Raw genomic sequence first — 15,031 nt, 5'->3', positions numbered from 1 at the left:
ATGAACCATGAGTAAAATACTGTAGAAATTTAGCCATAAGTAGTTGTAACTCACTCTCTCTCTGTACATATATGTAAATATAAATATATAGAGAGAGAGAGAGTTTGGGGGGGGGGGGGGAAGAGAGATAACATAACTGAGAATGAAGTTTCATACATACATATTAACCTCAACAAGGCGGAAACTACTATCTGCCCCTGCAATGCATAGCATCAGCGGTTCACTTCTATCAGTTCGCAAAGGCAACCAGTCAAGCTCCAATACAAGGGTACCAGCAAATTGTGGTTGTAAAAGAGCATTGGCCAATGGATCTGGTGTATCCTGAAAGTGAAGCACAATCAAAACTTAGAGAAAAATTGAAGTATTGAAGTTTTTATTATTTACTGGATGCATAACCTACAAATCAAACTGACACATTCATGCAATAAAGTATTGAAGTTTTCATTTACTGGATGAATAACCCACGAATCAAACTGACACACTGATGCAACAGTACTCATGCCCTACCCACTTACATCCCCAAAAGAAGATGAAGGAAACTTGCATGTTTCAATAATCAATACATAAAAAGTTTTCATGTTTTGAAGATAAATTAAAGTTTCCACCATACCTGGATTCATAGATGATCTTGAGCACAAAGGGAAAAGGAAGATTCATATTGAAAAGGGCAATTATGCTGAGTTAATGAAAAAATTGCATGTTCAGATTCCAGACAACTAATAAATAGCCATTCAGAAGGAAGATGCAGTTCTAGGAGTCAAATAACAGCCGCAACACCTGTAAGAAGATTATTTTGGAGCATATCTCATGAGTTTGACTGCCCACCTCTTGATTTATTTAATCTTTGATCTCTAATACAGACCTTTTGCTTTATCACTCCCCACTTCATGTGCCTCATCAATGATATGTATCCACATGGGATTTATATGGCGGGGACAAGCAGACTCACATATTCATGGAGATGCCGTCATTTTCAGCATTTTTGCCAAGATTTAGAGGCATGGTTCCTACTGTGTGTAAGGGATATGTCAAAAAGAATGGTGTTTCAAAAATTTGAAAATGTTATTTGGAACAGATAAGATTTATCAACAATAGTTACATGATTCTTTGCTGGGTGTAATAAACTCAAGCAAATGTATTTACAGGATTCACTGGAATGTCTATAAATATAGGACACAATCTTGGTGAGCCCTATGACTCATGTAGAAATGAGTCCCCTCTTAAAATTCCATTTTTGTGATGGATCCTCGATCTAATTTTTTAGAAATCTATGATCTCTAACATGGAGATCATTTATATGTAAAAATAAATAAATTTAAACAAAATAATTTTATGAAGAAAATATTTAGACCATTACTTTTATTTTATTTTATTTTTTTAGAGACCACCCATTTGCGTCCATCTTTAAGATGGATGTTATATACCTTGGGGTATGCAAGTAGTGTAGGACTGCATCCCCTAACGCATACAATAATTTTCTTTAATTACATCAATAAACAGCACAGAGTGAATCATATATTAGTATAATGGACCATAAATTGAGTTGGACGTTATAATAGGGTATTGAAGAAATCTTTTTTTTTTCTTTGTTCTAGATCGTAGTGTGAAATTTGAAGCCAAAGCTTAGTTTGAGAAGAACGATGCATGCTCCTAAAAACAGTGCTTTGCATCTGAATACTCATTGAAAATGAAACTTATATTCTCCTTGTCATATAAATGCAATTTTTATTTTAAGTGTATAAAAAATGAACTTTAACTTTCCAACTTACAAGATCAAATATTGAAAACGTATTGTCATAAAAAAGAACAGCAACACGCCCTCGGCTGTGGTCGCTAGCAACAACAGGAGAAAATTTGATTCGTCTGATTCCTTCTCTATGAGTATTGAATGAGGAAGAAAGTCCAGTAGTTACATCCCACCATCGTATGTTACCCGACCTATCCCCCAAAACCTGAAAAGATTCATAAATAATACATTTTATTATGGCATGGAATAATATGAGCTCAAGGAACACTTGACTCAAAATTTATGAAATATAGAGAGTCAATACTTAAGAATCCAGAACATACAACATGGGGAAGGCGATACGCCATTGCAGAGACCAATCCATCTGACGAAACAAAAGAAGACGATGGCCACTTCGGTCTAAACAACACAACTATTCCAAGTAAGCCTAACAGAAGATAAGATAATACTCACAAGCAGCTCAACTTCAATAAATAACTAATATAACAGCATCAACTTGACAATATTGACTGCATAGGATTTCTTATCCATACGTGATGCAAAAAACACAAATACACAAGGATGAAAGAATCAACATCATGTACTCAAGAAATGATCCTTTGTTTCACAAACATAATGCAACCAAACCTTAAATCTATGTACGCATATGTCTATGAACAAATACAAGCCCTTGCAAACACGCACACATGCAAGTCTTCAACCTGTGCAATGCATGTGCACTTTGCAAAATCTCGGGTCGCGGGGGAGGCGTGCGAGCAGAAGAGAGAGAGAGAGAGAGAGGAGAAGAATACAACTTGACAGCCTCTAGTGTCAGCAAATCAGTGGGGTTGAATCTTAGATATGGACATTGGCAGTACAGTCGATTGTTCCAGATCAGTGCAGTTGAACCTTACACTATCGATAGTGCTGTAATTTTCTAATTTTCCATTTTTACTTAAGCTTTCTCACTCCCTTATGGACTCAAAAGTCATTCTCAATTTTTAAGGGCATTTCTTTTGATGTATGCATGTGTATTTTCTGTAAAAGGGTTTCTTTGCACATGTGGATATACAGGTGTACTTTGGTTTTCCTCTTTACAGTGTTTCATCACGGAAATGACAGCGTATTCTGCCCAATGCAGCCAACTTGGGGCTTCTCCGACCACAAAAAACCCTTTGAAGTGCAGAGACACCCAACACATTTCCAAACTTCCATGAAATCAGTTTCCTCTATGTTTGATTTAATCTGGAGTTCCAAAAAGCCACAAAACCTCCTTTATCTATCACTCATTGAAATCAAGGACCCAGATTTGAATTTAGGGTTGGGGTGGAAGCATTTTCAGAGCTCCACATACTCACTTTTCATGAAAATGTTTTTAGGGTGTGAAAGAATGATTTGGAAATTTTTTGTCCCCGGGACACCTTAAAATTGGTTTTTGTAGTGGTTGGAGCACCAAATTTGGTGTCCCAGTCTCAGTAACATTCTATCATTTCCTTCAAATTATTCCATTAATAAAATAGGATTTTCACATTCTCACATGGAAAAAGGTTCTTTGGCTAGGGCAGTGAAACCACAATGTAATACCAACCCAAAAAACACATTTACCAGAAAAACACATTTCTATCCATGTAAAGGTGCAATCAGAAGGATTATATTTCATACCCCATTTCGGGTCATAAACGCTGAGGAGGAAAACTAGCAAAGCACTGTGCATGCCAATCTCTAGCTCTTCTAGCCGCAAACAGTAACAAAAAACCAGCCAAATCAACTCGTTAGAAGTTCTAGCAGATTCTTATTAATATGGGTTAACATGCCCACGAACACTGCGTTATACTAGTATCAATTCAAACTGATAATCTAATACTAAAGTATGAAACACAATTCTGGCAATGGATCAGTGAACAAAAGAAAGCAAACCTGAAATCACGAATCCTTCGACCAAGAACCTCAAATACTCCAAGAGCACCATTTACCAGTGCAAATGCAAAACTTTCAGATATTTCATCAGCAGGACCTTCTGAACTTGCTACCTCTGCAAAACTAACAATAATTTCAATGCCATAGGATGTTCACAAATATCTAGAAAAATAAAGCCCAAAGAAATTTGAAGATAATGATCTCCAATTTCTATGAATCTCAAGTAAATTATGTCCTTACTAGGCTCTGAAGATGTGGTGGTATTGGCAGCTGCGACTGCAGAAGCAATGGTTGGGCGCTCTTTGTTGCTAAAAGAGGATTGCCTGGAGGGACCTCTCTGAACTGGCTTGGGTGCTGTGGGAAGAGACCATTCCATCACAGTGAATGGAAGTGCCAATGATCTAAGCTACACATGAGAAAAAAATATCAATGAATATCTATCGAGTTCTCAGAAAAACCACACAACTGTGCATGACATTTAAAATGGGTAACTCTACTGACACAAAAACATGAAAATATGCAAATGAATACAACATCGAGAACACAAGGATATTGATGGGCACGAATATCATCGGTTGCTTCCATTCTGAATACTCATCATCATCGATTGCTTCCATTCTGAATACTCATCATCATCGTCAAAGCCTTTTCCCAACTTAGTGGGGTCAGCTACACGAATCTTAGTCTGCCATTCTGCTCTATTACGGGTCATACCCTCAAAGAGGCCATAAGTCCCCATATCTTTTCTCATTACTTCCAACCATGTCATTTTGGACCTACCCCTTGCCCTTTTTTAGCCTTCCACTTGAACTAACTCGCATCTCCTAACAGGTGTTGTACTGGGTCTGCGCCACATGGCCAGCCCACCTAAGTCTATTTTCTCTCATCCTATCGCCTATTAGTGCCACACTAAATTCTCCTGAAAGTATTAATTTGGAATTCTATCCCTTCTTGTCTTGCCACTCATCCATCTCAACATCCTCATCTGAGCTACACTTATTCTTAGTCTTTCCAATGGAACCATATTATCTTAGTAATTTATTAGATATTTAGTAAAACATCATATTTAAACGAGGAATCACTCTCCTAGAACCACAGACAATGAGAGCAGATGAGCAAATGAAGCACTCAATGACAGGGAATGACATGGAACAGAAAAATATTCAAATATAGATGAGACATGCTTAAAGGAACATCAAGTTGTCACTTAACAAAAAAGGAATGTCAGAACAGAGAACAAGTCTAAATGGCCTACCACTTATTACCATCAGTTGATAGAAGACAACCTAATGAGCCAATCGAAATTGACAGGAAAGTTGATTGTTTAGTGCAAAGTTCTACATAATGAGTACCCAGAATTTTATTGATATTCAATGAACCTCATTTCTATGTCTTAAACATATGTAGTTCTCATATAAACCAATGAAATGTGCTTACCATTACAGGATTCTTCGTCATAGCCCACACTTCAACAGGAGCATCACGAAACAAAATAAGAAGATACCTGTAAACATCTTTAATTAACTTACAGGTTTCAATAGTTTGTATCAATCAGTCAAATAGCATGAACAATAGATAGGGGCATTTCCTTCAACACAGATTACTTTCAAACATGACTAAATTTGAATACATGGACATGTATGAAACTGGAAGCTTTAAATGCTGTAAAAACCAAAATTCCACATGCTACTTTGAGATCAAGCAAAACCATGTGCAAGTTGTTTAGAATACATGTTTCAGTAACTCATTGAAGCATGGGTACATGAAAGTCGGTTTTGTCCTTTGGCTGTATTCCACATTTGATTTGAGCTTTCTATACCTATATGCTAGGAATATTTTTAGGGGAACCTTTTAGCATAAGACGTTGCACTCCAGGCAACTTCTTAGAGAAAGTTTACTAAGGGGACAACGTAGGAGAGTTGGAGTGTACAATAGTTGAAAGTTTATGGATCACCTTTTCTAGAACAAAAAATGTGCTCTATGAAGGCAGCCCTTCCTTGCAGGTGATTCTCAATACCTTTACTTATCAGACCAAGAATCCACGATAATTTTAGGCTATCATGAGATAGAAAAACTCCTACAAGAAGTGCCATAAATCTCAAATTTACAGTTTCCCATATGTCTCTAAGATTTAGGATTTTGGTTTGTGAGGTCCTCAACTTTTCAACAATGTAATTAAACAACCAATGAAAGTCTAGAATTGAAAGTGAGAAATGGAGAGACTTTGTCAACAACAAACCAATCTTGAGCCCTCTTCAAGGCCGAGGAAGGCCTAAACCAGACTATTCCACATTAATGTGCTTGCTATTCTTTCTAAAATTTGTTAATCCCCCCATTATTGTGGAACCAAATTTTAACCATTGGAAGGGAAAGAAGGTTGAGAGTGTCGAGTTTCCTTACCAAGATCTCCTATCTAAGGAGATGCACCCACACAGAGTTGTATCTCTTAAGGGAAACATTTGCGAGCACTTAAAAATGTGTTCCTGCTCTCTCAGGAATGCTTTCTCATCTTCCTGGAACTCTTATAGCATAATGACACATCCCCTCTTCTATGTAACATAAAACCCCATCAAATAGGGACTATTTTTAGGGTTATGCGGCCATTTAAAGGCCTTATGAGAGCATGTAAAACTACGACTATAGTGATATGGGAGCATGTAAAACTAAAGTGGGAGTACGGTCCAGCGGGACCAAAGGATTATCATCCAGAAGGGCCGAAGTTGACAATATTGATGCCAGGATTCAAACTAGGCTTGAGGAGCTAGGCTGAGGTGAGTTCTAAAACCCTATGAGACCTGGTCATATAGCACAATCGAGAAGGGTTTGCAAGGTTAGCCCTTGATGAGGTTGGAGAGATGCCCAGGGTAGTTGGCAAAGGGACTTAATGACCCTTATGGGTGATTGGTAGGCCTAGAGGGACAAGGGCCAAATCATCATCATGATCATCACACTGCATGTACATATGATAGCCATATTGAGAAGTAGACACCATTGAGGGTGTTATATTTATATGTGCAAGAGATAGCCCCCATGCACAAATTGCGATGAGTGTAACCTAGGCGTGTCCTTAGGGGGAAACCAGTAGTCCATAAACTAGGATTGTGTTCCCATCACCTATTGGCTAGCTTTAGTAGTCCAATCATGAACCCCTATGATGGAATGTGGGTCATGGGAACTACTGAGTCAATTTGCAAATGTGAATGTGGGACAGTGTCTACTAGAAATAGAGTGCCTAAGGTGGCATGCCACTCCCTCTCTACTCTCATCTCTCTACTCTCATCTCTCTCTCTCACCCTCTCAAAGACTTAGAAAGAAAAAAAAGGGGCCACACCCCATAGAGTGCACAAAAGGGGGGCACGCCCCACATATAGTTGTGATCAAGAAAGGCCCCATGCCTTGGCACACATGCTCTCTTGTTTTAAGGGAAGGGATTAGCCAAAGCTTCCCATTTGCTGAGATTCAACTATAGATTAAGATCCCCAGCACCATCGATGGAGAACACTCGGTGTGAGGTGTACGAAGTCCTTGGGGGTAACTTAAGGCAAAGTATTTGGTAATTCTAATAGCCTCATGTTTTTTTTTATAAGGGTTAACTGTATTTCATTGAAAATTGAAAATAGAAAATACGAAGGTATTTAAAACCGACGATCCCTAAACAAGGGGACCCTCTTGGTCAGTTGTCAGCCTGCTCTATTCCAAAAAATTAAGAGTGCAAGCGTTAAAGTTACAAGATGTACAATGACTTTACAACAAATAGGGTTATAAGTTGTCCCTTTGTACAAAAACTTCAATGGAAAAAGACAAAAAATGGCACAAAAATGGCCAACAGCAGCAGATCCTTTATCCTCCTGTGTCTTCAATGTGCGCTCTGGCCCCGTCCTTTGCTAGGAGGTCAGCCAAGTCATTTGACGTCCTCAAGGTATGCATCCATGAGACGTCCATATCCCTGCAAATGTTAGCAATCTCATCAAAAATGGGAGCAAGGTACCAAGGAGGAGGGGAACCCCCTGATGCCCAAGAAATAATGTTACCAGCGTCCCCTTCCACATTAAGCTTTTGTCCCCAAGAGGAGTTGAAGTTTTTCAGACCCAAGAGAAGGGCCATTGCTTCAGCATGTTGGGAATTTTGGATGCCTAAGTATTCAGAATAAGTGTACAGAATGGCCCCGCAGTGGTCCCTATACACTCCTCCAGCTCCTGCGTGACCTGGGTTATCAAAGGAGCATCCATCATAATTGAGTTTAATGGTATCATAGGTAGGCGGATGCCACGAGTGGGTTCGTTTGGCCTTGCAAGGACAGTGGCACATAATATTTCCCCAGTTGTGAAGAAAAGAAGTCACATAGATTCCTACAAAGAGCCGGTGATTGGAAGCCCAAAAGTTACTAAGGACGCAACTTTATGGAATAGTGTTGCGCCTTCAGTAGCTTTTCCTTGGAAAATCCTAGAGTTCCTCTCATTCCAGATTGTCCAAATAGTAGCTGCCACCCCAGCTTTCCAAATAATTCTCCCTACCTTAGGCCAATGAAAGACTGGGTACATCCATAACAGTTCCTTTACTGTCGCTGGCAAGACCCAATGGACACCACAGCTGCAACAATTGCCCCCAAAGGCCGTAAGCCAGGTTGCAGTGGAGGAATAAGTGTGGGTTCGTTTCTTCTTCACAGAGGCAAAGGACACATCGGTTAGGAATTGGAATTCCCCTTTTTTGTAATTGATCCACCGTAAGGGTCCTTTGAGATCCTGCTATCCAGTTGAAGCACTTCACTTTGGGAGGAGCAATTGTGCTCCACACTTATGATAACATCGAAGGAGGGTTGAGAGGGAAGGGGGGGGTGGTTGTATGAGTCATTTGTATATAGATGCCACTGTAAAAGACCCAGAGGGAGTGAGAGTCCATATCAACTGGTCCCTCCCATAGATGGGAACGAAAGAATTTTGAAGAGTAAGGGAAAGGGAGAGGAAATGTGAGATTTCCTCTTCTGAGAGATTTCTTCTAAAGGTAAGGTTCCACAGCCTTCGGTTTCCCACTACGGTCCTTGCAACAGCAACTGTTTCTTCTTTATTGGAGGCTAAGGCATAGAGGGAGGGGTACTGTTCCGTAAAAGAGGTGTGACCAAACTAGGTATCCTGCCAAAAACGCACTTTTGTGCCCTCCCTGGAATGAAGACGAATGAAAGACCTGAAAAGTGGGAGGGTAGAGGAAAAAGATTTCCACGCACCTGAGGACCTGCAGGTGTTAAGCTTCTCTGGCACCCATGTTCCTTCTGCAATCCTATACTTGTGATGCAATACTTGAACCCAAAGGGAGCCTGTCTGGGTGCCTAGGTGCCACCACCATTTAGCTAAGAGGGCCTGGTTATGTTTTCTAAGCATCTTGATACTTAAGCCCCCTTGCTGCTTTGGAAGGCAGACTTTATCCCAAGAGATAAGGTGAAACTTTGATTGCTCCGCTTGGCCCGACCACAGAAAATTCCTTATTAGTTGTTCCAACCGGTTAGTCACAGAGGTTGGCATTTGGAATAGTGACATAAGGTAGATCAGAGTGTTGGCTAGAGTTGCCTTTATTAGGGTAATGCGACCTCCCTGAGAGAGATATCTACCCTTCCAACCCACCAAGCGCCGGTCGACCTTGTCAATAACATGAGACCAATGCCTGTGTTTGGGTTTACCGAGACCTAGGGGCAGGCCGAGATAAACAGTGGGAAGTTCGTCAACTTTACAATTCCAATTCAGGATCAAATCCTTTATTCCAGCAATGGAAATGTGTACCGCCATTATGGTAGATTTTTCCAAATTAACTTTAAAGCTTGTGGCCTCTTGGAAGCACTTGAGATACAATCTGAAGTTTTCAACTTCTTATGGGGAGGCGTCTAGGAAAACTAGTGTATCATTTGCGTATTGCAGATGAGACACTATAGGTCCTCTACGAGAGGTTTGGAAGCCTGAGAGTAAGCCAGCATGGAAGAGGCGAGAAATAGAACGGCTAAAGACCTCAACCGTAATAGTGAAGAGGAAGGGGGAGAGTCAGTCCCCTTGACATAAACCCCTAGTTGAAGGGAAGAAACCTTTGGGGGAACCATTGATAATAATGGAGAAGAAAGGGTTTGAGAGACGCCCTCTGATCCATTTCCGCCATCGGTCTCTAAAACCCATTCTTCTCATGGTTTCATCCAGGAGAGCCCAATCTACATGATCGTAGGCTTTCTCCCAATCAATTTTGAAAATGAGGCCTAATTTTTTTGCCAGAAACCTGGAGTGAATGCACTGATGGGCTATTAACGCTCCATCTAAGATTTGTCTATCTTTGATAAAGGCTGATTCGGATTGGGAAATGATGGAAGAGAGGACCTTCTGTAGCCATGTAGCCAAAACTTTGGCCAAGATTTTGCAGGAGTAGTTCAAAAGACTAATTGGACGAAAGTCCTTGAGCTCCTCGACCCCTTCGACCTTAGGTACCAGAGTGATAAAAGTAGCATTAATGGCCTTATGCAGAATTCCCCTGTGGAAGAATTCCGCAAAGAACTCAATAGGTCAGAGCGAAAAGTCTCCCAGAATAATTTAAATGGGGCTATAGGAAAACCATCGAGTCTTGGGGCTTTGTCTTTAGGTAAATCATTAATGGCTTTAAAAATCTCGTCTTCCAGGAATGGACACTCAAGCCCAAGGGCCTGAGCCTCCGTTAGGGTCATAAAGTCAAGGTCCATCATTGCAAGTCGGGGAGCGACCGGGGTAGTATAAAGGGTTTGGAAATAAGAAAGAAAAGCTTGTTCTATGGCAGCAGGCTGGACCAGGTACGAGTTATTCACTTTGATGGTGGAGATGGAGTTGTCACTCCTACTGCAATTCGCTATCCGGTGGAAGAACTGGGTGTTGAGATCTCCTGTTTTTAGCCACTTAACTCTAGATCTCTGGTACCAATAAAGTTCCTCTTTTTTTAGTGTGGAGAGGTATTTTGCCTTCAGTTGGCTCTTAGACTCAAATTCTGCTTCTGTTAGAGGTCTAGATTCCTCAGCCCGCTCAATAGCTTGGATAGAGGCCCTCGTTTGAGAAAAATTCCCTGGCAAGGATTTCCTCCAAGTCCTCAACGCAGCTTTCAGCATTTAGATTTTAGTTTGAAGACAAAAACCTGCCCTACCCGAGACCTGACTAGAAAAAGAATTTCACCAGGCCAGGATTAGGGTAAGGAGGGATTTCTCTTCAAGCCAGGCTAGTTCAAATCGAAAGGGTGTTGGGCCTCTACAAAGAGCTTGGGTGTCGAGAAGAATGGGGCAGTAGTCAGAAGTGACTTTAGGCAAGGCCAGAGCATGAGATCCCGAGAAAGTTTCCTCCCAGCCCGCAGAGAAGAGGAATCTATCAAGCTTAGACAGAGAGGGTTGTCGAGAGTGGTTAGACCAGGTGAATCTGCACCCTTGTAGAGGTATATCAAGAAGGTCATGCTGAGAGAAGAAATCCGAAAAATCAATCATTCCTTGTGAAATGGAAGGGTAGAATTTCTCTCAAAGGACCATCTGGTAATGTTAAAGTCACCACCTAAACACCATATAGGATGAGGGAGGGAGGCGACCAAAGCTAATTCAGACCAAAGACGAGGACGAAGAGCGGCTGAGCAAGGGCCATAATGGCAGAAAATTTCCATTGTAGGTCGTCAGAGATGCGAGACAGGAGAAGAAAGACCAAGAAGTCCCCTACAAGGATGAGATGAGGGAATGTTCCAAGGGGTTCCAAATTACCCAGATCCCTCCTGACGCACCCAAGGTAGGTAGCGCTACCCATTGGCAAGGTTTCCTACCCAAACCTAACGAACAGGAGAAAGGGAAGGCTTGGGGAGTTTGGTTTCAGAGAGAGCTAGGATAGCCGGGAGATATCTTAGGGTTAAATCCTTAACTACGTTCCTCTTTGCAGAGTGGCCCAGTCCTCTTACGTTCCAAGACAAAATCTTCATTTTTTGGGGTAGAGAAGAGAGGAAGAGGACAATCTAAGCAATCTCCTTAATGGGGAGGAGGTTGCAAGGAGGATGAGGTTAGGAGAGGACCATTGTAGGAGACAGAAGAAAACAATTTAAGTAGTTCTCTTTGCCCTCTACTTCTCACCTTGAGACAACTCTCAGCGTCTACTTGAAGGAAACGATGCACTGGGCCTTCCAGGCCATCATGTTGAAAGCCCATGAGACGGTAGATTTCATTCATTCTGGATCTCTCATTGTCAGTCCCTTCCCCGTCGACCACCTTGGCACCGTCCTCGGCCGAAGGGGGAGAGAAGGGAGAATCCAGTTCCTGAAATTGCTCCTGAGATAGGGGAAATCCATCCCCGTCGACCTTCTATGTGCCAGTAAAAGAGAGGGGAGAGAAAGACTCCACTTCTACCGTAGAAGAAACCGGGGGTTGGGGGCTCCTAAGGAACAGAAGGGTAAAGATCCAGAGGCAGAGGGGAGAGATTCAACAACAGGAAAAGAGGAGGAGAGGGGCGGGCAAAAAGAGACAAAAGAGAAAAGAAAGGAAGTAGGGCCCAGGGTGCCCGAGGCCGAGAGAAAAGGAGAAGAAGCCGAGCGAGTGGCCGCCAAAGGAGGTTGAGAGACAAGTAACAGAGACAAGGGCAGCAAGGGCGGAAGGGACAAAGGGTAGAAAGGAGCGGGGAAAGCAGAAAGAGGGGGGACCAGAGGATAAAGAGGAACCGAGGCTCGGGGAGAGGGAAAGTAAGGGAAAAAATGGTAGGATTCAATTTGGACCCAAGTGCAAGTAATCTAAGGGTAGAGAGGACAAGGGTGGAAGGAAGGGACCTAACCCTGTTGAGACAAACCGAGTAAGGGGCGGGAGAGGGAAGACTAAGCAGAGAAGGAGAAAAGTGACGGAGGTCAGAAAAGGGCGAGGTGGAAAAAAAGGGGAGGGGTCATCCATGAGTGAGGAAAGTGGAAGGTGGCCAAACGTAACAGAAGTCTGAGGGAGAGGAGGAAAGGAGGGAGGGACTCGAGGGAGAGAGTCAGCGAGAGAGGTAGCAGCCAAAGGGAAAGAGAGACGGGGATGAGGAGGGAGAGAAGGACAATGGGGGGGAGCAGGAACAAACATGTGGGACAAGGGAAAAAAGGAAGGCGGCGATGAAGGGACAAGGGAGGGGAGAGAGGAAGATGTGGACGTCAAAGATGGGTTGCACCTATCAACAAGATCCAGATGGCAGAGAGAAGGCGCAGCAACAGTCAGAGCGTCCGGAGAGGGTGAAGCAAGCGGCAAGGGGGATCGAGGAGGGGGATCTGACTCGACACCTGTGCAGAGTGGGACGCCTCCAGGCTAGCCAAGTGGGAAGGAGGAAGGGAGGATGGCATGGAGGGTTGCAACGGCTCGTCAACGGAGGCACCCGCTGGCAACACGTCGAAGGAGAAAGTCGGCGCTAAAGGCAACATGTCCAACGACTAGCACAGGGGCCCAGAAGAATTAAATGCGGCACCATTGGTGGAGAGTGGGGCACAGCGCACAGTGGAGAACGGGCCGGTAGAAGATGGGCCGGCAGAAGCAAAATGGCCCACAGGAACAGGGGCATAGTCGGTGCTGGGCTCCTTACCGAGCCTGCGCTGTGTAGCAGAAGCGTGAACCTTATCAGGCCTGGTCAAAGGACCCAAAGAATCGCTGTCCGGCCCAATCTTGGTTGGAGTCGAAGAGAGCTTAGGGTAGCAAAGGTCAGGCCCTTTGATTGGCCCGAAAGAAAGAACCTTGCTTTGATCGAGCCAAGTGATTTTAGTGGCTCGGGCCTGGGTTGAGGGAAGGGGCGCAATCTGCAGTGGGGGCGCCTCTTCGAGTGGCAGTTCTTACAAGAGATAACAGTCCAGGAAGTGGAGGAAGAAGGAACAGAAGGCTGAGAGGAAAGATAGAAGGAAGGGGAGGGGGGAGAAGCTTCAGACCACGAAAGGAAAACCTGGAAAAAATAGTTGCTGACTTCCATCCAAATGAAGGAAGGGATGAGGCTGGTATCCAGAACCTCCACGAGCAGAGGCATGGAAACAAGCAGAAGGGTCTCTAGAGATTTCCAATGGATCGTGACGAGATCACCGCAAACCTCCGCCACTTTCCTGAAGGTAGCGGAGGACCACACGTGAAAGGGAATACGCTCTAAGGTAAGCCATATGCGCTGCTTCTTGAAAGACCCTTCTAAGGGAGACCACGGTCTAAGGTTGCATGAAGCCCCTTTGAAAACAGAGGATTGGAAAGCCTCCAAAACGTGCTTAGCCATGGCAGAGGAGGGAAAGGAGAAGAGGTATTGGCCTCCAAAGATTCCACTGCAAGTGAGACTAGGCTCCCCCCATGAGCTCTACACCCATTTTTCAATCCCCCCCTGAAGTCGTCTCGCCTGGGCTGGAACGAGGCAACTAAGCAGGCAAAAGGCTTTTGAGCGCGTAGGTTAGCCTCCTCCAAGGAGGCTGAAATGATACAAGGAAGGAAAGAAGAAGGGGCAGCGACCTTGACAGACGAGGAAGAAGAAGAAGAGGGTGGAGGGTGATTATAGGCCGCAGCAACCACCTGAGAGTAGGAAGGCTTATGCGGATACTCAGCCGCAGAGGGAGGGGAAACATCAGAACTAGAGGAGGAAGAGATGGCAGAATGCCGAGAAACACGATGGGCCGAAAGAACAGATTTGGTAGGAGGGTGCAAGAGAATTGCAATAGTGTGCAAGAGAAAATCTTAGGTTGCATTGAGTTTATTCTTGTAAATTAATGCTATTGATATAAGTAATCTAGCCAATAATGCAGAAGAAAGAATGAATAATTTTAACCTGTATATACCATGTGCTTCCACTATTTACTAGCCAACTTTGACAAGCCAATCATGAGCCCCTACATGAAACTATAGGTCATGGGGTCTGATTGGGTTGGTTTGAGAAGATAGTTGAGGATCACAGTAACTAGGATTCATTGGTACCAAGATGGAGTGCCCTAACAGTCACTTATCTTGATCCATTGATACCAATGCACTTCTAGGATTTTTTTTTTTTTGTATAATAAATGATTTTGTAAATTTTTGGAATTTTTTTAGAATTTTCAAAATTAATTGCAGCAAAAAAAAGAACCCTTAAAACGTTATTTCTAAAATCCTAGAATTGTGGAGGGCTGGAATGGTACATATGGGGGCCCATGGATCCTACTCACATGTGTGCCATCAACCACATGGTTGCCCACACCTCCCCCCCCCCCCCCCATCTTCTTTTGTTTCTTATTTTATTTTGCAAAGGTTTTTGGTTGATTAGAAAAAACTTTGAAAGGATTTTATGTCTTATTTTGTGAGTTATTTGAAAATATTATTTGTATCTTTGACCAAATCTTTTTATTTCTGATTTCCTAAAATTTCGTAAGAGATAAAAGAAATTCTAGAATATTATTTTAAGATTGGTCTTATCCTAGTTT

General features: G+C 42.8%; 1 protein-coding gene across 10 annotated transcripts in view; it reads right to left on the bottom strand.

The window, feature by feature from the left end:
* The window catches only part of LOC18431871 (uncharacterized), a 47,486-nt gene that overhangs the window by 17,899 nt on the left and 14,556 nt on the right, over window positions 1-15,031 (bottom strand). For 3 of the 10 annotated variants that reach the window (XR_016056604.1, XM_006841982.4, XM_088868445.1), the window contains exons 6-11: window positions 5,081-5,147; window positions 3,884-4,049; window positions 3,644-3,758; window positions 2,071-2,146; window positions 1,770-1,952; window positions 161-321 (exon numbers count right to left, since the gene is read on the bottom strand). Coding sequence is in view for 3 of the 10 variants with exons in the window: in XM_006841982.4 (XP_006842045.1) it covers window positions 161-321; window positions 1,770-1,952; window positions 2,071-2,146; window positions 3,644-3,758; window positions 3,884-4,049; window positions 5,081-5,147 (768 nt within the window). In the remaining 7 variants the exon portion in view is untranslated. Of the gene's footprint in view, window positions 1-160; window positions 322-1,769; window positions 1,953-2,070; window positions 2,147-3,388; window positions 3,458-3,643; window positions 3,767-3,883; window positions 4,050-5,080; window positions 5,148-15,031 lie in introns of those variants that run through there. The other 7 variants (XR_016056609.1, XM_088868446.1, XR_016056610.1 and 4 more) reach the window with 6 other exon arrangements.

This window comes from Amborella trichopoda, chromosome 5 (assembly GCF_054954075.1).
Source record: "Amborella trichopoda isolate Santa Cruz 75 chromosome 5, AtrichopodaSantaCruz75HAP2 v2.0, whole genome shotgun sequence".
Taxonomy (NCBI): domain Eukaryota; kingdom Viridiplantae; phylum Streptophyta; class Magnoliopsida; order Amborellales; family Amborellaceae; genus Amborella; species Amborella trichopoda.
The sequence above is the reverse complement of the archived record's forward strand: the minus strand, read 5'-3'. Positions and strand labels throughout refer to the sequence as shown.